Raw genomic sequence first — 23,397 nt, 5'->3', positions numbered from 1 at the left:
GCCTTTGCCGGGGAGGTGAGTGCTTAAAGGTATATATTTAGATATTGCAACTGAATCTTTTAGTTTCTTGTTTTATCACTAGTTTGGTTTATAAAAGAAAACTACAAAAAATGGAATTGAGGTTGCCTCATATATTCATCTTTATAATGTCTTTCTTGAAAGTGATGGATTGGAAAATTGTGCTCAATTGATAGAAGAAGAATTCAATAAAATGTTTGACATAAAATCGTTGAATGAAGAGCATGATTGCAATGTTGCTAGTATGAATTCTTTGAATACCCATGATGCTAGTAATATGCAAAGCCATAAACTTGGGGATGCTATGTTTGATGAAGATGATATTTTTAGTCCCCCAAGTTTTGATGAGAAAAATTATTATGATGAAAGCATGCCTCCTATTTATGATGATTATATTGATGAAAGTGGGTTTGGAAGAGTGTCAACTTTAGGTAGTATTGATACCACTATTTTGGAGGGTGTTGAATCTTATTGTAATAACTATGAAAGTGGATTTGGAGAGGTCATGACTTTATTTAGTGATGAATCCACTATTTTGGAAGAGGTTTCAATTGATTATGACAACGAAGTTGCTATCTATGATGATTATGGTGATGACATGTATGCTATAAAGAGTAATGATAATGATGAAATTTGTCATCATGATTTTAGTTTTCAATTGGATTATGCCAACCAAGTATCACATGATAGTTATTTTGTTGAGGTTGGTTCCACTATTATGAATGAGAAGAAATTTGCTTATGTGGAGAGTAATAATTTTTTTATGCATGTGGATCATGAAAAAAATGCTTTATGTGATAGTTATATTGTTGAATTCATTGATGATGGTACTTAAATTATTATGAGAGAGGAGCATTTGCTTTTAGATATCTAAATAATATCAAGTTTCCTCTCTATGTGTTGAATGTTTTGAAGTCATGCTTGTTTTGCCTTCCTATGCTAATTGATTCTTGTTCCCATACGTTGTTTTCTCACAAAATCCCTATGCATAGGAAGTGTGTTAGGCTTAAATGTTCTTGCCATGTGATTCATTGTTCTCTCTTGCATGTTGCAATTACTATTCTTATGTGAGCATCATTAAAATCATCATGCCTAGCTAAAAAGGCATTAAAGAAAAACGCGTGTTGGGAGACAACCCAATATTTGTACTACCGTTTTTGTGTGTTCACATGATTAAGCTAATTTATTAATCATGTTTTATAGCTTTTTTCAATAAAGTTCCAAGTAAAGCCTTTGGGATAGTGTGGATAATAGTTGACTTGATTCTGTGCAAAAACAGAAACTTTTGCGCCCAGTTCTGGAATTTTACAAATTCACAGAAACGTGCTTTTGCTCTGAATTTTTACACATAATTGATATGCAAATTTACTACGTTATTTTAGTTATTCAGAATTTTAAGAGTTGCAGAAGTATAGTCATTATTCAGATCATTACAGACTGTTCTGTTCTTGACAGATTCTGTTTTCAATGCATAGTTTGCTTGTTTTATAGTTCTCATGGCTTATATTGGTCAATATAAATTGTGGAAATGATAAGGTACAATAGGAATTATGTGGAAACAATTATTAATCTTGTGTTTGACAGTACCCAAGTGAATGGTTTGCTCTTTATCATACTAACCTATCTCACGAAGTTCCGTTAAGTTTTGTGTGATTGAAGTTTTCAAGTTTTGGGTGAGATATTGACATGAGGAGAAAAAGGAGTGGCGAGACCCTAAGCTTGGTGATGCCCAAGGCACTCCAAGGTAACATTCAAGGAAGATCCAAGCAACTAAGCTTGGGGATGCCCCTGGAGGCATCCCCTCTTTCGTCTTCAACATTATTAGTAACCTCACTTGGACCTATACTTTTATTCGCCACATGATATGTGTTTTGCTTGGAGCACCATTTTATTTTGTTGGGATTTGATTTATGTTATTTATAATAATGTTTCATATCTTTAATTTCAATAAAAGTGTCAAGGATAGCCTTCGTCATGCTTAGTTTGCAAGTATATGAGTTGCTCTTTCAAAACAGAAAGTTGCACGCCATTCGTGAATTCTCTAGAAAAGTCAAATCTAATAAAATTTTGAAATTTTGACACAATAGGCTATCATAAATTTTCTATAGTGTGGTAAATTTTCAGACTTTTTTGAGTTAAATAAGTATGGATCCTTCTTCATCCTTTACAGACTGTCCTGTTTAGATAGATTGCTATTATGATTGCATTGTTTGCATATGTTTGCTTGTTTAATGATTCTATTTGAGGATAGGAGTATTAAATATGCAGAAGAATTTAGTATGCAATGTTTAATTATAATTTTAGTGATTTTTTACAGTAGGGAATGATATTTTTTGCATTGATTTATACTAACGTATCTCATGAGTTCTTGTTGAGTTTTGTGTGGATGAAGCTTTTAAGAATTAGGAAAACCGTGATATGAGAGGAATTAAGGAGACATAGAAGCTCAAGCTTGGGGATGTCCAAGGCATCCCAAGTTAATATTCCAAGAATTCTCAAGCATATAAGCTTGGGGATGCCCCAGTAGGCATCCCACCTTTCTTCATCAACAATTATCGGTTAGTCTCGGTTGAGCCTAAGTTTTTGCTTCTTCACATGATGTGTGCTATCCTTGGTATGTCCTTTTATTTTTATTTTTCTTGTTGTTTGAATAAAATATTTGGATCTGAAATCTTTATTTGAGAGAGAGCCTTCACATAGCTACTTAATTTTTTTATTACTCATTGATCTTCACTTATATCTTTTGGAGTAGTTTGTCATCCATTCTTGTGCTTCACTTATATCCTATTAGTAAATTGTTGAATGAATTGAATATCATAAAGTTGAAATTATATGTGCTTCATATGCTTGTCTCATGCTTAGAAATATTTCACATTTGGTTTAGAAAGTAAAATATATTAAGTTTGACAATCATAATATTGGTCATATAAGAAATTCATGAATGATTAGTATAAGGAAGAGAACTTTCACATGCAAATATATTATCTTGGACATCTTTTATGATTGTGAATACCCATTAATTGTTTTCAAACTTGAGCAAATTAGTTGAAGTCTGACAAGGAAGACAACGTAATGAGTTACGTTTGGGTGTATTTGCATAGAAGTTATATTGTTATGGATCCTCCAACATGTGGTGCTTGCATAGGATCTTTTGCTAGCCAAAAATTCGTACTAAGTAGAGATACTACTTGCGCATCCAAAAACCCTTACACCCAGTTTCTTGCCATGAGTGTCCACCATATCTACCTATGGATCGAATAAGATCCTTCAAGTAAGTTGTCATCGATGCACAAAGCAATAAAAATTGCTCCTAAAATATGTATGCTCTTTTATTGCAAGGGAAAATAAGCGTTGTACGAACTTGTGATGGTAAAGAAACAAAAGCGACATACTACATAATAAAGGTTGCAATCAAAAGGGGCAATATAAGGTGATGTTCCTTTGCATTAAGGGCTTGCACATCCAAAAATAAAAAGCGCATGACAACCTCTTCTTACCTCTGCACAGGGCCTATCTTTTAATTTTTCGTATTTACCTTATGCAAGGGTCAATAAGTATTCATTCTTATTTCAACCTCAATTATTCTCTAGTTTGCAAGCATTATGTGGTGGGGAAAGATCCAGGCACATATGGCCAGTCAAATATATTTGATCATGAATTATTATTGTTGACCACTCAGGAGGTTCGATAACTCTTGCGGACTTGCGTGGTTTAGTTATAATCTTAACTAGAGCTGTACTGCCATCCCACTTACTTCTTTAGCGAGAAACTCCATCTCGAGAAAGTGTCCATTTTTAGCGACAAACACTTTGTCTTCGGACTTTTGGTAGAAGGAATGCCCAACTGTTTCTTTGGGATAACCTACAGAGTAGCACCTGTCTACTTTAGGGTCGAGCTTATTTGGCTGCAAACGTTTTACATAAGTCTCGCAATCCCAAATCTTGAGATGTGACCAATTGTGTTCTTCCAATTCCATAACTCATATGGTGTTGTCTCTACAGACTTGGATGGTGCTATGTTTAGTGTATATGTTGTTGTTTCAAGTGCATATCCCTAGAATGATAAAGGCAGATCGGTAATGACATCATTGACCTCACCATGTCCAACAAAGTTCGGTTACGCCTTTCAGATACTCCATTTCTTCGTGGAGTTCCTGGAGGAGTAAGTTGTGAGACAATTCCACAATCACTTAGATGTTTGCTAAACTCATGACTCGGATATTCTGCTCCACAATCAGATCATAGAAATTTAATATTTTTGCCATGATGATTTTCAACTTCGTTCTGAAAATTCTTTGAACTTTTCAAATGTTTCAGAGTTATGTTTCATCAAGCAAATATATCCATACCTACTTAAATCATCAGTGAAGGTTACAAAGTATAAGTATCCACCGCGCGTTGGAATAATCATTGGACCACATACATCACTATGTATTATATTCAGTAATTCAAACGCCCATTCTCGATGACCAGTGAACGGTGTTTTAGTCATTTTACCCATAAGACAAGCTCCGCATGTATCATATGATTCAAAATCAAATGATGTTGAAGCTTTTCCATACGTTTCTTTCCGATATGACCAAGACAACAATGCCACATGTATGTGGTATTATCAGTCTTTTAGGACATTTAGCATTAATCTTATAGACAACCTTTTCACGCTCAAGATCTAATATAAATAATCCATTGATCATGCATGGGTGCAAATCCATAAATCATATCCTTATAATATATTGAACAACCATTGTTCTCTGACTTGTACCATCATTTATCAAACATGATCCAGAAGATAACGTTTTTACATAAGTTTGGCACAAAATAACAATTACTTAGTTCTAAAATCAGTCCTGAAGGTAAATTCAAAGACATGACACCAACGGCTTGAGCAGCGATCCCATCACCATTCCCGACGCATCACGACTTCATTTCTTCTCAGCTTGCGAACATTCCTCAGTTGTATTACTTTTATACCTCTACCAGAAGACAAATGCATTCTTCTTATCCGCCAGATACTTCAAGTGATTTCTTTTCCAGTGTCCTTTCTTTTTGCAGTAGAAACATATAGTATTGCAAGATGCTCCACCCTTGTTCCTCTTGGTGTTGCATTTCTTTTTAAAACATTCTGTTTTGTTCACCATCAACTTTTGTTGGTTCTGCATCCCAATTTCTTTGGTTTTGAGCATCGCTTCATAAAGCGAAGTAATGATCAAATCATTTTATGGTGTTTTCGGAAAATCTATTTCCATTGCATTAAGACTATCATAATAGTCTGCAAGTCTGACACCTTGTTTACTAACCTCATCTATTGATACATTCGAAACGTATCTACTTTTCCAAACACTTTTGCTCTTGTTTTGGACTCTAATTTGCAAGTTTGAATGGTACTAACCCGGACCGACGCTGTTTTCAGCAGAATTGCCATGGTGTTATTTTTGTGTAGAAATAAAAGTTCTCGGATTGAGCTGAAAACTTACGGAGAATATTTTTAGAATAAATAAAAATACTGGCGAAGAGAACCGCTGGAGGGGGGCCACCCAGGAGCCATAAGCCCAAGGCGCGTGACCACCCCCTAGGGAGCGCCTCCCAGGTTTGTGGGCCCCTGGAGCCTCCGGCAAGCCTAACTCCAGCTCCATATATACCTATTCGTGGAGAAAAAATTAAGGAGAAAGAATCATCAGTTTTTATGATATGGAACCGTCGCCACCTCCTGTTCTTCATCGAGAGGGCTGATCTGGAGTCTGTTCTGGGCTTCAGAGAGGTGGGATTCGACTCCGTCGTCATCATCAACCATCCTCCATCAATAATTCCATGATGCTCACCACCGGGAGTGAGTAATTCCTTTGTAGGCTTGCTGGACGGTGATGGGTTGGATAAGATTTGTCATGTAATCGAGTCAATTTGATAGGGCTTGATCCCTAGTATCCACTATGTTCTGAGATTAATGTTGCTATGACTTTGCTATGCTTAATGCTTGTCACTAGGGCCCGAGTGCCATGATTTCAGATCTGAACCCTTATGTGTTCATGAATATATTTGAGTTCTTGATCCTATCTTGCAAGTTATATGCACCTATTACGTGTTATGATCCGCATACCCTAAGGTGACAATAATTGGGATTCTTTCCGGTGATTACCGTAGTTTGAGGAGTTCATATAATCACTATATGCTAATGCTTTGTTACGGTTCTCTATTAAAAGCATGCCTTAATGTCCTTTAGATTTCCTTATGGACCCCGCTGCCACGGGAGGATAGGACAAAAGATGCCATGCAAGTTCTTATTATAACCACGGATGACTATATGCGGAATACATGCCTACATTATATTGATGAATTGGAGCTATTGAGTATCGCTCTAGGTTGTGACTTTTACATGATGAATATCATCCAACATAATTATCCATCACTGATCTGATGCCTAAGTTTTTCATATATTGATCTTTGCTAAGTTACTTTCGTTGTTGTCGTTGATACAATCACTACAAAACTATTACTGTTGCTGCTGTTACCACAGCTATCAAACAGTCATACTACAGTGCTATTAAACACTTTGCTGCAGATATTTATTTCTTCAAGTGTGGTTGAATTGACAATTCAACTGCTAATACTTACAAATATTTTTTGGCTCCCCTTGTGTCAAATCAATAAATTTGAGTGAAATACTACCCTTGAAGACTGTTGCAATCCCCTCTACTTGTGCGTTATCAAGACATTTTTCTGGCGCTGTTGCCGGGGAGCATAGCTTTATTTGTTGAGTCACTTGGGAATTATATCTATTGATCACTATGAAGAATCTGAAAGATACTAGAAGCAAGATCATTCCCTGTAAAACGAGTGGAGGTAAGGAACTGCCGTGGTGGAGAGATGGCAACGACGTCAGTGAGGAGAGGAGTTGGGTCATGCGGCGAAAGAATGAGAGAGAGAATTACTTTTTTTAATAAGAAAGGTGTGTCTTTTTTTCAGGGAAAGCAGTTGTTTGCTACAAGAGAAATGTCACATACTTTTATATAGTGAAAAATATCAGACACCCTAACAATTCATCTATGAAGAAAAAATACAACAAATGATTTACATGTGAGATTACGATTTATGAAAATTGGAATGCCACTCACTCTACTAAAAAGCACGATACCACTCACTCCGACTAAAATGGTCACCTACTCACATTTGAAGTTCACTCACATTTAGCATCTGACCAATATTATTTTTATATATATGTTCACTTTGTAGATTAGAGATAAAAACTGATGGCCTACGATGATGTTTCGAAATGTCGATTGACAAAGCTTTATGATGGATCGGACTGAAAAATCACCGAGTTTTACACAATCAGAAGAGATGCATATGAATAATTATCCTTTATGTATTTGTTGTGCATGATAACACATAAGGTGTGTTTCTATATTATTTATGTTTGCAAAGTATGAGAGAGATTGAGACGGATTATTTAGGCCTTCAAAAAGAATCTATCGACAAGGGTGTTGAAGCGATGTCGATAGAAGGGACAAAAACTAACTGCGTTTTATACAACAAAAGGCCCGTAGCAACGCGCGGGCATTCTACTAGTAGTACCTAGTGTGTTGCGAGAACAATTCAATGGAGTATATTCTTGATATGTTTTATTAGGAATATAAAACTAAACATTATTTGCTTGACAAAACAAAAACCTTGCTTTATCCATGTGCGACCTTTTGACTTAATTAGACACATTTTTATTACTCATCGATCAACATATCACACTAGCTACTCTGTAGATTTCATTGACTTGGCTCATGATACCGTTAGTTGTAGTTGGATTTTGGTGTAAAGTTGTTCAGATCACGTAGAAAGTTTTGGGGCTGTCCTTGTTACCAACCTTTTTAACTTTTTAGTATCTAATACAAATAGAAAAAAGACCGGATCAATAAAATAAGTGTGCACATGTCCTTTATCGCTTGCTTTTCTCTAATAAGCTGAGCAAACTCTATTCGATTCATACATGCACAATAATTTAGTAACACATTTATAAGTGTTAAATTCCTTAAATATTGTAAATATATATGTTACCTTTGATCAGCAACTAGCAAGCAATGAGAACCGAAATGATGTCAGGGCACCCAAATTTGATTCATCCTTATGAGGGGTGGATTTGGTGTTGCCCTAACATTAGTAGGTGGTATCATACTTAGCACAAGCACATGTATTGTAAGGCATGCCTACGCCCCAGTGTTGATCGACATCATAATTCCTATTGATCATGCTTCTGGAAATAATCAATAGAATGATAATGGCTAAGGCTAACGGATGCCATTAGTCCCTCATCAGTTTGGTGCGTGCATGCTCTGTCGACGCTGACAGCACGAATTTCTAGGTAGGACACGAATGGTAATCAAGAGATTAATGAGATCGATCGGCTGGTTTGCGTTGCCCTTGACATATGAAGTGAAATTTACTGGACTGTGATGTGAAATTGCTAGCTAGATATAGCTAGGTAGCTATGCTGAGGTGGTTGTGATACTCACATCAAATCAAACTTCTACATCTCAAAATCTTCCACAGAATTGATGGGAGTGCAGTGTGATCTTTTACCAGAGAAATCTAGTGCAATGATACAAAGGATTGATCATCATACCTGGACAACTGTACGGCTCTACACACTGAGTAACTTGTTCATCTGTCGATTGGGCAGCATGGTCCTATACACAGCTGAAAGCACACACAGTGTGGTACCATAGGTAAGAACATACACTTTGACCGCAGCAAAACCCAACCTAACCACACAGATGAAAAGCATTTTACCACATGCTATAACACCCTATGCATGTCCCCACCTCGGCTAAAAGTCCAGCCTGCCGTAGGGTGGGTACTCATGCATGCATTTGACTTGTCTCAAGGTTTTTCACGCACCAAAAATAATAGTAAAGGACATGTGCAAAGCAAGAGGACTATATGTGGGCACTTAAATATAAAGCGACATAACATCATTAGCACATGTGATAACTTAGTCAATTTTTCAGGAGTCTAATGCAAGCCTATTTTGAACCCTCAAGCCTCAGTTATGGTACTTGAACCGTAAAATGTTCTCGGTTTTAGATGGTTTTTTGCATATCTTTTTAGCATTTCAAACAAGCTGAACCAATTAATTCACGCAGTTTCCTAATTAGATAAAGTAAAAAAACTATTGCCTTCAGATCTCATGCATCTGGTACCCAAAAATAAGGCGCATTTCCTGGAAAGTTACAAAGTTAGAACTCATGCCACCTGATACCCAAAAATGGATTGCATATAGCACACCACCTTGACAGTTTGGAACGCGAGTACTATTGTATTAGGCCACGCCATCCATGCATGTTGAGGCATAAATTCTCCAGCAATAGTTGTTGACTATCGGCGACTATTAGCTTCTTGACCTTCGATCGCAGAAGCATACACAGACCAAGATTGCAAACGATTGAATGGCAAGAAGATAACCCTCAAGGAATCAGAAAGGTTCGTTTGATCAGCCATGATATCATTTGAACATAGCCAAATTAACCAACACATCGCACTTCCTCTCACTAAATTTTGGGCGTGCGCAACACCGATTAAAACATGTAACCAATTCATGTACAAATTAGCCAATGGTAAGCATGCGCGGCAAGAATTGTTTTATTTATAAAAGCGTGGCGAAAGCCTGTTTTATTGGAAACCAGACTGTGAAAACTCCTTAGAAACTAGTATTGTATATTGAAGAGTCTTCAAAAATTATCAAACAAATACAATACTATGTATATTGTAGAGGTAGAGCTAGGTCCATTTCAAAAGTGGACGTGGACAACTGCTGGCCATTAGCCCATCACCAGAGTCCATGGTTCCCAACGAGCTATAGGTAAGGTACAGTGGATCTATCATGCCAATGGCTCGAAGACAAATAGACAAAGCTACGGCTAAGCTCATTCTGTTCCTTTTGTACTGCACTCTACAGTACACAGTGCCGGGAGAATGAGATCGAATAGCAAAGAAGGGTCCGTGACGTCAGCGGTGGGGCCAGGGGGTCCCACAGGCGCTCATTCCCCTTGCCCACGCGCGACGGAAAGGGAAGCCCGACCTCCCTTTTTTATACTCGCCACCTTCTCCCCCTCCTTTCTCCATTCTCTCATCCTGCCTGTATATACCTGCGAGCCCTCCTCGCCTCTCCCTCACCGCACCTCGATCTCATCAACCTGTTCATTCTTCTTCTTCTTCTTCTTCTTCTTCTTCCCTACATACACAAGCTATAGCCTGCTCTCGCCGATGATCAAGAAGATATAGTACATCGACCCAAGCTAGCTAGGAGAAGAGATCGAGGTCTGATCGATCTCTGTGATCTAGAGCACGTAGCTGATCGTCTGAGGTGAGTGTGTATGCATATCAAGCTACTGATTGATCAATCCGGCTACTTTGCGTGTTCATAGTTCATCGATCTCCAATCTTTGTTTCTTCGTTTAGCAATTTCCGTGGCGGTATACGTACGGGTGTGTGTGGTGTCTTTAATTACCCTCTTCCCTGGCCACTTTCCTCTTCACTTGGGGCTAATCGATTTTCTTCGTATTCGTTTTCATATCATATGCATATGTCGTCCAAGATATACAAATATCTCGCTGCAGTGGGTCTTGGTGTGTATGGATTCAAAAGCTTCAACTTATATCATGGGCGTTAATCTTCAAAAAACTGCATTCTGGTCCGAAGAAACACGGGGTATTTGGGCAGGGCAGTTAAATATTACTGAATTTGCACATACATGCTATTTGGAATTTTTGAGGTAGTTCCATATGATTAGTGTTGCACAATTTCACAATACATGTTGCTCCCTACATTATACCCATAGTTTTCCCATCATCAACTGAAGTTTTTATAATTTTTCCTACAACTTGGCACTTCTGAAGATTATTTGTCATACTAAAACTAGGATACTCTCAGAACCAATAGATCCGGCCATAGAGTTACAGAGGTATGCAGCCAGCCCACTAGGTCCAATCCTCCGTGGTTGCAACCTAGGTGTCTTATTCTTCTAAATTAGAAATTAGTCCTGACAAGGTGCCCCCCTCCCCCCTAGATCCTTCATTATACAAGGTGGTCTAATTGATGTGCAAACATATACTTTTTACTGAACCGGAATTTAGTATATATATTGCACAGTCTGTATGCATTGACCATGATATACTTGTTCTTTTATTCTTGAATGAGAAAAGGCTATTCTGTTAGGATGGGCAGTCACTCTTGAAGGTGTATGGATTGAGGTCATACTAACGATCCAAGAAAAAATCATGTGCTTTAAATTAAAAAAATCTTTTGTTAAAGTAAAATTGGTCTTTATATAGCATAGATTTCAAATTAGAATTGGAGAATGTTTGCTTCATGCGATTACTTCAAGTGCATAAAATTTCCAAACATTCCATCAATGGAGAGTGTGCCGGCATTTTGTTTCAACCAAGCATCCCTTTTTTTGTTAATGCTAAATAAAAATGTATAGCAGGATACACCTAACCTTTTAAATTTAAATATGCATACCTAAAGTTCACAACATATATAGCCTGACAACTTATCATATACTTGTACTAAATGAATTCATTTTTTTCACATGAAAAGGATGATAAATCATTTTTCAGCATACACACAAGCATTTACCACACATCTAGCACACTTTCAAACATGAATCATTGCACATACTTAAGGAAGCAACACACCCCTCTATGCTCCGCAACCCAACTTAGATTCTCTTTAAGGTGGTGAGTGTTAAAATGTTAAAGTTACTTTGCAACATCTCATAATAAGCTACTCCCTCCGATCCAAAAAAAGTGTCCGAGCTTTGAACCAAAGTTAGTTCAAATTTAGTTCAAAGCCACGACACTTAATTTGGACCGGATGGAGTAGTATATACATGTTTGGTTGGTTGCCGCAACTTTCCAAACATCAATTAGACATGTCTTATGCCGTTAGGCTATTTTTTTGGTGTTTTATGAGATTATTGGTGTTGTACACTTCTTATAGAACATATTATGCTCTGCGTGCCACGGATAAAAAAATTGTTGCCAATTCTTACCCCATTTGTTACAGAAATTTGTATTGCCACGCACACAAAAATGCAGCTTATGTTAATTTTGTTAAAGAATGGAATTTTTTTGCTCCTGATCTCTACAAACTAAAGTCCCGCTCGGAACATATTGAAATTCTTATGTTCCATACAATTTCTTTCATAGATTGTTTTCTCATTTTTCTTTGTTTTCTCTTGATTTGAGAATTGGTTTGTAGCCCAGTGTAAGGACTTGGTGGTTGTATACGTCCTTGCTGACTCTAGTTAGTAGTAGCAAATCATGTTATATCACAGTCGTTTCAATCTTAACTAAAATTCCACGTGGCTCGTCCCCCGCTCGACTAGTTTTTTCTCAATTCAGAGGGACAGAAAATATAGAAGGAGATCCGGTAGTGATGACCCCTCCTTCCTCTCTGTCTCTGATGCTCATATGCAAGATAGATGCGACAGTGAGTGATGCACCCCACAAGAAGCCAAAGGCGAAACACAGGGAATGATTGATCTCCCTCCCTGGACCTCATTCTTCTTGATCCACCCCACACTAGGGAGGGAAGGTACCATGCGTTCATGCATGCCCTACCTAGCCAGCCAGCACAAAGTCTCCCGGCCGGCCGGTAGCCCGGTACCAGTGGCGTATCTAGGGGGTGGACAGGGTGGTCCATGGACCACCCTGGAATTTCCCCATAATCTATATAGCATAGAGAAAAATATATTTTTATAATAAATAAATATATTTATGTGAATATTTTGCATTGGTGGACCACCCTGGCATGTTGGGCTAGCTACGCCACTGCCCGGTACGGTGGGCACTGCAGACAACTGTTGAGCCGCAAGTTGCAAGAAGCTCCAGCAGCGAATATGAGCGCATCTGGGCAGCAGAAGGGTCACCGCGCGCTGGGTGTGCCGTGGAATTCCTCGACAAAGGGACAGGGAGGTCAGAGGCCGTGCTGCGGTGCAAGGGCGGGAGCCAACCGGTGGTCGTGTGCGCCCCCTGGCCTCTGCCGCCTTTTCCTCCGCTCTCTTCTTTGCGTTCGCATGCTTTGGCTATCAGCCGGAGCACTCCACTGTCCACTCCACTCCAGTGAGTGGCTTTTTAGCCGCTTCTCCTTTGCGCTTTGCAGGCCTGATCCGAGAAAGAGCCTTCATTACCTCTACTCCTTCTGGACCTCTCTTCGTCTCCGATCCTCACGTTTTTATTCCCGGCCCTGCTTTTTCCTTGTTCAGTTTCCAGCCCCACAGCCTCAGCGTGCCAAGATTTAGTACTGCACATTTTCCCAATTCGCGTGCGCTCCGGCCTGTTGTGTGCTAGGTCTGGTTGAGAACGAACTAGCCATGCATGCACCATCTTAGCTAGTTAGACGTGCTTTGTTGCACCATTATTATATAGCAAGTGCTCTTGATCAGAGCAAACTGGCTACTCAATCGTACACTGATAGCTGGTTTGGAAAGAGGAAGCTAGCCTGTTTTCTATGCACGTCAATTCTGTGGGAATGACTATATGTCTCCGTCGCTCTCGTTCCTCTCTATTTGCAGTATTTGCACTAGTCTAGATGTTAAATTGCAAGAAAACAAGAAAGCACAATATATGTAGGTAGCATTTCTTTACAGGCCTCTGGCTCTGCATTGTGCTTGAGTTGTGTGCATTGCATTTCATGAGGGCTTTATGATCAATCGAGATGAGTAGGGAATCATTAACACTTGCTGCTAACTAGCCTATTAGCTATTTTATCTTAAACAATACACTATGTTGATGTGATATAGTATATCGATATACATTTCAGGTTTTTTTTCATTTCACTCATCCGAACTCCCCGTTAAGTTAGACCAGATCGACCACATCCTCCTGCCGCTATAATTCGCTGCTGACTATAGCCCACATGCCCTCTCATTCCACACTCCAACAGTCGACAGTATCATTCACAGGCCTGTAACTTTCCCACGTTTGTCTGAACCCTCCCTGCATGCTGCCCCTTGCATGCTCAGGCTTTGCCCTACGAATACTAGTATATCATCATACGATAAACTGGAGTACAGAACCCCAACATGGCTCGATTAAATTTTACCAAAGCACTGAAACCCATACACACACTCACATAGGAATACTATACTATACTTCAGTCTGTATGCTACTCATTCAGTACCGATCCACACCCAACCAACTGTCAACACCACTGTTCCCTTCTGCTGCAACTGAACCTCCCCCTATCTGCAGTCACCTTTGCAGTATAAAGAAATGCAGGCTTGCATAGCATCGAATGATTCACGCGAGCACTTTCATGCTTCTTTGTTTATACTACTAGTGCCAGTACTACTAGTACTCGCGAGCTATATCATTCGTAGGCCGATCCAGGAGTTGCTGAATTTTATGCACATCTAACCTATGCGCGCAGGTAGTGGTGGTGGTGTTGATCATATGGACTCCATGGAATCATGCGTCCCTCCTGGGTTCAGGTTCCACCCCACCGACGAGGAGCTCGTCGGCTACTACCTCCGCAAGAAGGTGGCCTCCCAGAAGATCGACCTCGACGTCATCCGCGACATCGATCTCTACCGCATCGAGCCATGGGATCTCACAGGTACCTTATCTCTACAACTCTTTTATATATGACCTGACATATGTCGTGCATGCACATTGGTTCACAGTTCTTAGTCCTAATTTTTTGCTCAAATTTATCTGAATGTATTGAAGAGCACTGTGGCATCGGGTACGAGGAGCAGAACGAGTGGTACTTCTTCAGCTTCAAGGACCGCAAGTACCCAACGGGGACGAGGACGAACAGGGCAACCATGGCAGGGTTCTGGAAGGCGACGGGGAGGGACAAGGCGGTGCACGAGAGGAGCAGGCTCATCGGCATGAGGAAGACCCTCGTCTTCTACAAGGGCAGGGCGCCCAACGGACAGAAGACCGACTGGATCATGCACGAGTACCGCCTCGAGACTGACGAGAACGCACCACCGCAGGCAAGCTACAAGCTCTCTACTGTACTCCTGTTACCATTTCCAACGCTCGTTTTGATCAAGGAAATGTAGAGTGTAAATTAGCTTTCACATTCCCAACCAAATGGTATTTTCAACTAGGTTACCACATTAAGAAGTTGGTAGGTCCACAGCAACCAACCAATATATGAATGTTACTCAAATAGATACTCTACTCCCTCCATTCCAATTTTTTTGAATTTTTATGTGTCTCTTAGGCCAATCTTCTCTTAGTTTGACCAAGTCTAAATATATCAACATTTACGACAAAAAAATAGTTTCATTGGATTCATCATATAATATATTTTTATACTATATATGTTGAATGTTGTACATATTAATTAACAATCTTTTATAAACTTGACCAAACTTTAAAAAGTTTGACTTAGGTCAAAGTTTGAGTAGCTAGTAATTTCGAACGGATTAAGAACTGTAGTTTAGATTCTAGCCTACCAATTAACTGATTTTCTTTCTTTCACCTAAAGAAACTATATGAGTACAAAAAAATAAGAAAAAGAACTTCGGTTGGGATGCATTTGATCTTAGCCATCTAAAATCAGTAATCGATTTTACAATTTTACATGCAACATATGGTTGTGGACAAATATTACACTCACCAAAATTGTTATTTTTTCATGCTTTTCAGAAGGGAAAAATGTGTGATATCTTTTATGTAAAATAAAACCCAATTTTTCACTCGTGCATTTTACTTGACTTTTTAAGATTTTTTTTCCACTTTTAACATGAAATCTACGACGATTGATTTAAATGCATCCTCAAAATATTATCAGGAATATATATTTGATTCGTACTCATGGGGAAAAAGAATAAGCACGTACAAAAGAAAACATATCTTAAATCTTAATGACTTAATATAATCTGATATATAGACAAGGATTTTTATTGCTAAAGTAGCACTCACAAGTCTGCCCAGGCGCATGCATGTACTCTAACTCAAGCACAGCACCACTAATGGACCATAGAGATAAACACATCACTCGTACCAAAGCACCGGCAGCAAGATAAGCTCCTTTTTTGCGAGTCTTCCAAAGTCTTCTACTCTTCCTGATAAAGCTAGGGATGCAGCCAGCATGTATCCGGTGTTGCCATCCTGACCATGCCACTTGCAAACACCTTTTTGGAGTTCTCCTTGAGAAATGCATGCGCATGCTGCATGCATGTACTGGTCTAGGGTTTCCCAGTGTGAACATTCTAGCACGCTCGTGCCATTGTTTACATGCTGTCTGCAACTAGCTAGGAGCCTAGGACTAGCACTACTCATGAAATGCATTGTAGAATGCCACACTCACTAGCAGAGAAAACCAAAGTTTCAGGGCTCCACTACACAGTGGAGAGGTAGCTAACTTTAGTAGATTCCTTTCACTTGCAAATATTTTCAGAAGCTTGCAGATCTCTTTCACATCTAGCTAACTTGTTGGTAGTGTCCATATGTGTGTATGCAGGAAGAAGGATGGGTGGTGTGCAGGGCGTTCAAGAAGAGGACGGCGTACCCGAACCGGGGCATGATGGAGAGATGGGGCTCAAACTACTCCTACAACGAGGCCAATGCCATGTCCGGCGCGCCGTTCCCGGACCCGAACATGGCGTCGACGTACGCGGCAGCGGCGCAGATGGGCAGGGGCGCGAGCTTCAAGGAGGAGGCGGAGCAGCTGGACGGCGCCGCCGCGCTGCTGCGGTACACCTCCAGCCACCTCGTCGAGTTGCCGCAGCTCGAGAGCCCGTCCGCGCCGCTCCCGCGGAAGAAGGCCAGGGCGCCCGAGGAGGAGGAGGACGCCGCCTCCGGTGGCAGCAGGCGTCGGCCTCGCAAGCACGCGCACGCCGACAATGCGGCCACCACGGACTGGAGGGCTCTGGACAAATTCGTGGCGTCGCAGCTCAGCCCCGGCGGCGAGTGCGCCGCTCTGGAAGCAACGGCGGCGACCACGGCGGCTGCGGTTGCCGGCGCGAGCTCGCAGGCGCAGGCGCAGCTGGACCGCGACGAGGACGACATGGCCGCATTGCTGTTTCTCAACAGCGACGGGAGGGATGAGATGGAGAGGTGGACGGGGCTGCTCGGCTCGGCCGGCGCCGGCGTCGACAGCGACCTGGGGATCTGCGTGTTTGATAAATGATGAAGAAAGGGCCGTGTCAGATCGTACGGGATGCGTGGATTATCCATGATATATGGTTATAGCTGAAAGTTCATAATTTGTTGTCCCTTTTCTTCTCTATTTCTTCTTTTATATATGTCCTCAAATGTGATGTTGTAACTTTATATATCTGTGCCTGTGCAGAGTCATAAGATGCATGGCATCGCTATGTGCTTGATATCCCGCATTCATGTTTCTAAAATGATGGGTAACTTGTCTCATTGTCTGGCTTCATCCCCGAAGTTGGGTGGTACATAACACGCTAGCTACCTCAATTATGTCTGAAGCCTACGATGTGAATCCTACGGCTACCATCCTCCAACACCCAGTCTTCTTCCTCGTGTATCTTCTTCCCTCCCTAGACCCGTTCCCGGCCACTGTGGCCAGCAAGCACTGTCGGGCGCCGTCCTGCCCTGCTGAGCTGAAATGCCTCCACCGTGTTGTCGCCTCCCTCGGCCTCCCTCTAACTGAAGTACTGAACCCATCAACCTTCGACGACTCCCCTCCATCGACGGCGTCGCTGCCGCATCACTCCTGTCTCGGGCTTGTCGGTGTCCCTTGCCTCGTTGTTGCTCGATGCGGCATCCCCGCCCGCCTCGGGGCTTCATGCAAATTCCACTACCACAAATTAAAATTTGGATTTTCAGGCAACAAATGAATAGCCAATGCCCGGAAGAAAAGGTGCATGGTGTAATTAGCAATATGAAGATACATGGTACCTCCTCCATTTCTAAAATTTACAAGTCTCTTCAGTTTTATTTCTATATATAAACAAACATATATACATAGTCAAAGTCAAAGAATTTAAATCTTTATATTTCAATAGTGAAACTTAGAAATTTTTAATACACAGGAGTACTTCCTAAAACATAATATATTTTGAAGTGGGCCGCTCTCTTTTTCCTTTGAAAATACCACTCTTCCAGTCGTATTTGCCGTATTTGTCCAGCCATGGACTCTTTCGATCAAATGTCTTATTTGGCAGCTCCGACCACTTTGTTAAGAATATGAAGAGGTCGATGGAAATGCTCTAGCTGTGGACATGTTCAATCTTCGAACCAATCACTACCAGAATAACTGCTTACGCCGATGGCCTCATCTGTGCCGACGGCCCCCGTCGGCATAGATGGACCTATGCCGACGGCCAAGGACAGGCAGTAGGCGTAGAAAAGCCGTCGGCATACATCCATCTATGTCGACGGGGCCGTCGGCATACACGAGGCCGTCGGGACCGCTCGAGATACGCCTATGAGGCCCGTCGGCAAAGGCAAGGCCGTCGGCATAGCCCGGGCCCACCTACTCGGTCAGCACTGACCGTTTGTGTTGGGGAACGTAGCAATAATTCAAAATTTTCCTACGTGTCACCAAGATCAATCTAGGAGATGCTAGCAACGAGAGAGAGGGAGTGCATCTTCATACCCTTGAAGATCGCTAAACGGAAGCGTTAGAAGAACGCGGTTGATGGAGTCGTTCTCGTGGCGATTCAAATCGCGGAAGATCCGATCTAGCGCCGAACGGACGGCGCCTCTGCGTTCAACACACGTACAGCCCGGGGACGTCTCCTCCTTCTTGATCCAGCAAGGGGAGAGGAGAAGTTGAGGGAGAACTCCAGCAGCACGATGGCGTGGTGGCGATGGAGCTCGTGGTTCTCCGGCAGAGCTTCGCTAAGCACTACGGAGCAGGAGGAGGAGTTGGAGGAGGAGAGGGCTGCGCCAGGCCAGGGGTGCGGCTGCCCTCTCTCTCTCCCTCACTATATATAGGGGGAAGGGGGTGGAGGAGGCACCCCAGGGTTCCCTAGGGGAGGGGCGGCGGCCACAGGGGAAACCCTAGATGGGTTTGGGCGCCCCCACCCCTGGGAAACTTGCCACCCAAGCCGGGAGGGGTGGCTACCCTAGGGGAGGCGCCCCCACCTCTCCACGTTACGTGAGAGGGGTTGGGAGAGGCGCACAGCCCCTTAGTGGGCTGGTTTGCCCCTTCCCCTTGGCCCATAAGGCCCGCCAACGCTTGCCGGGGCCTCCGAAACCCCTTTCGGACATGTTGGACATAGCCTGGTACCCCCGGAACAATTCCGGACTCCAATACCCTTCGTCCAATATACCGATCTTCACCTCCGGACCATTCCGGAGCTCCTCGTCATGTCCGGGATCTCATCCGGGACTCCGAAAAACCTTCGGTAACCACATACTATTTCCCATAACAACTCTAGCGTTACCGAACCTTAAGTGTGTAGACCCTACGGGTTCGAGAACCATGCAGACATGACCGAGACACCTCTCCGGCCAATAACCAATAGCGGGATCTGGATACCCATATTGGCTCCCACATGTTCCACGATGATCTCATCAGATGAACCACGATGTCGGGGATTCAATCAATCCCGTATACAATTCCCTTTGTCTATCGGTAAGTTACTTGCCCGAGATTCGATCGTCGGTATCCCAATACCTCGTTCAATCTCGTTACCGGCAAGTCTCTTTACTCGTTCCGTAACGCATGATCCCGTGGCTAACTCATTAGTCACATTGAGCTCATTATGATGATGCATTACCGAGTGGGCCCAGAGATACCTCTCCGTCATACGGAGTGACAAATCCCAGTCTCGATTCGTGCCAACCCAACAGACACTTTCGGAGATACCTGTAGTGCACCTTTATAGCCACTCAGTTACGTTGTGACGTTTGGTACACCCAAAGCACTCCTACGGTATCCGGGAGTTGCACAATCTCATGGTCTAAGGAAAAGATACTTGACATTAGAAAAGCTCTAGCAAAACGAACTACACGATCTTGTGCTATGCTTAGGATTGGGTCTTGTCCATCACATCATTCTCCTAATGATGTGATCCCATTATCAATGACATCCAATGTCCATGGTCAGGAAACCATAACCATCTATTGATCAACGAGCTAGTCAACTAGAGGCTTACTAGGGACATGTTGTGATCTATGTATTCACACATGTATTACGGTTTCCAGTTAATACAATTATAGCATGAACAATAGACAATTATCATGAACAAGGAAATACAATAATAACCATTTTATTATTGCCTCTAGGGCATATTTTCAACAGTCTCCCACTTGCACTAGAGTCAATAATCTAGTTCACATCACTATGTGATTGTAATGAATCCAACACCCATGGGGTTTGTTCATATCTCGCTTGTGAGAGAGGTTATTAGTCAACGGGTCTGAACCTTTCAGATCCGTATGTGCTTTACAAATCTCTATGTCATCTTGTAGATGCAGCTACCACGCGCTGCTTTGAGCTATTCCAAATAACTGCTCTACTATACGAATCCGGTTTACTACTCAGAGTCATCCGGATTAGTGTCAAAGTTTGCATCGATGTAACCCTTTACGACGAACTCTTTTACCACCTCCATAATCGAGAAAATTCCTTAGTCCACTAGATACTAAGGATAAGTTCGACCGCTATCATGTGATGCATTGTTGGATCACTCTTGTACCCCTTGACTGACTCATGGCAAGGCACACTTCAGGTGCGGTACACAGCATAGCATACTGTAGAGCCTACGTCTAAAGCATAGGGGACAACCTTCGTCCTTTCTCTCTCTTCTGTCGTGGTCATGTCTTGAGTTTTACTCAATACTCACACCTTGTAACACAACCAAGAACTCCTTCTTTGCTGATCTATTTTGAACTCCTTCAAAATCTTGTCACGGTATGTATTCATTTGAAAGTACTATTAAGCGTTTTTGATCTATCCTTATAGATCTTGATGCTCAATGTTCAAGTAGCTTAATCCAGGTTTTCCATTGAAAAACACTTTTCAAATAACCCTGTATGCTTTCCAGAAATTCTACATCATTTCTGATCAACAATATGTTAACAACATATACTCATCAAAAATTCTATAGTGCTCCCACTCACTTCTTTGGAAATACAAGTTTCTCTTAAACTTTGTATAAACCCAAAATCTTTGATCATCTCATCAAAGTGTACATTCCAACTCTGAGATGCTTACTCCAGTCCTTAGAAGGATTGCTGGAGCTTTGCATACTTGTTAGCATCTTTCAGGATTGACAAAACCTTTTGGTTGTATCACATACAACCTTTCCTCAAGAAAATCGTCGAGGAAACAATGTTTTCACATCCTATCTGCAAGATTTCATAAATAATGCAGTAAATGCTAATATAATTCCAACAGACTCTTAGCATCGCTACGAGTGAGAAAATCTCATCGTAGTCAACTCCTTGAACTTGTCGGAAAACATCTTAACGACAAGCCGAGCTTTCTTAATGGTGACACTTACCATCATTGTCCGTCTTCCTTTTAAAATCCATCTGCACCCAACAGCCTTACGACCATCAAGTAGTTATTCCAAAGTCTATACTTTGTTTTTATACATGGATCCTCTCTCGGATTTTATGGCCTTGAGCCATTCGTCGGAATCTGGGCCCACCATCGCTTCTCCATAGCTCGTAGGTTCATTGTTGTCTAGCAACATGACTTCCAAGAAAGGATTACGTACCACTCTGAAGTAGTATGCATCCTTGTCGTCCTACGAGGTTTGGTAGTGACTTGATCCGAAGTTTCATGATCACTATCATAAGCTTCCACTTCAATTGGTGTAGGTGCCACAGGAACAACTTCTTGTGCCCTGCTACACACTAGTTGAAGTGACGGTTCAATAACCTCATCAAGTCTCCACCATCCTCCCACTCAATTCTTTCGAGAGAAACTTTTCCTCGAGAAAGGACTCGTTTCTAGAAACAATCACTTTTGCTTCCATATCTGAAATAGGAGGTATACCCAACTGTTTTGGGTATTCTATGAAGATGCATTTATCCGCTTTGGGTTCGAGCTTATCAGCCTGAAACTTTTTCACATAAGCGTCGCAGCCCCAAACTTTTAAGAAACGACGGCTTAGGTTTCTCTAAACCATAGTTCATACGGTGTCGTCTCAACGGAATTGCGTGGTGCCCTATTTAAAGTGAATGCGGTTGTCTCTAACGCCTAACCCATAAACGATAGTGGTAATTCGATAAGACACATCATGGTATGCACCATATCCAATAGGGTGCAGTTATGATGTTCGGACACACCATCACACTATGGTGTTCCAGGCGGTATTAGTTGTGAAACAATTTCCACAATGTCTTAATTGTGTGCCAAACTCGTAACTCAGATATTCATCTCTATGATCATATCATAGACATCTTATCCTCTTGTCACGACGATCTTCTACTTCACTCTGAAATTACTTCAGACTTGTATTTCATCAAGTAAATATACTCAGAATCTACTCAAATCATCTGTGAAGTAAGAGCATAATGATATTCACTGCGTGCCTCAGCACTCATTGGATTGCACACATCAAATGTATTACTTCCAACAAGTTGCTCTGTTGTTCTATCTCACTGAAAACGAGGCCTTTCAGTCATCTTGCCCATGTGGTATGATTTGCATGTCTCAAGTGATTAAAAATCAAGTGAGTCCAAACGATCCATCTGCATGGAGTTTCTTCATGCATATATACCAATAGGCATGGTTCGCATGTCTCAATCTTTTCAAAAACGAGTGAGTCCAAAGATCCATCTACATGGAGCTTCTTCATGCGTTTTATACCAATATGACTCAAATGGCAGTGCCACAAGTATGTGGTACTATCATTACTATCTTATATCTTTTGGCATGATCATGTGTATCACTACGATCGAGATTCAATAAACCATTCATTTTAGGTGCAAGACCATTGAAGGTATTATTCAAATAAACAGAGTAACCATTATTCTCCTTAAATGAATAACCATATTGCGATAAACACAATCCAATCATGTCTATGCTCAATGCAAACACCAAATACCAATTATTTAGGCTTAACACCAATCTCGATGGTAGAGGGAGCATGCGATGCTTGATCACATCAACCTTGGAAACACTTCCAACACATATCATCATCTCACCTTTAGTTAGTCTCCATTTATTCTGTAGCTTTTATTTCGAGTTACCAACACTTAGCAACCGAACCAGTATCTAATACCCTGGTGCTACTAGGAGTACTAGTAAAGTACACATTAATATAATGTATATCCAATATACTTCTGTCGACCTTACCAGCCTTCTCATCTACCAAGTATCTAGGGTAGTTCTGCTTCAGTGACCATTCCCCTCATTACAGAAGCACTTAGTCTCGGGTTTGGGTTCTACCTTGGGTTTCTTCACTAGAGTAGCAATTGATTTGCCGTTTCATGAAGTATCC

At 41.4% G+C, this 23,397-nt stretch overlaps 1 protein-coding gene across 1 annotated transcript; it reads left to right on the top strand.

Moving 5' to 3' along the window:
* The first annotated feature begins 10,143 nt into the window (after positions 1-10,143).
* On the top strand, positions 10,144-17,349 carry LOC123098827 (NAC domain-containing protein 37). Its single transcript, XM_044520903.1, has 4 exons — positions 10,144-10,365; positions 14,436-14,621; positions 14,735-15,006; positions 16,485-17,349. The coding sequence occupies exons 2-4, from the start codon at positions 14,459-14,461 to the stop codon at positions 17,151-17,153; spliced, it is 1,104 nt and encodes a 367-aa protein (XP_044376838.1). The 5' UTR covers positions 10,144-10,365; positions 14,436-14,458; the 3' UTR covers positions 17,154-17,349.
* Positions 17,350-23,397: the final 6,048 nt, after the last annotated feature.

The sequence above is a fragment of the Triticum aestivum genome, chromosome 4D (assembly GCF_018294505.1).
Source record: "Triticum aestivum cultivar Chinese Spring chromosome 4D, IWGSC CS RefSeq v2.1, whole genome shotgun sequence".
Lineage (NCBI taxonomy): Eukaryota > Viridiplantae > Streptophyta > Magnoliopsida > Poales > Poaceae > Triticum > Triticum aestivum.
Note: the sequence above shows the minus strand (reverse complement) of the source record. Positions and strands in the feature narration are given on the sequence as shown.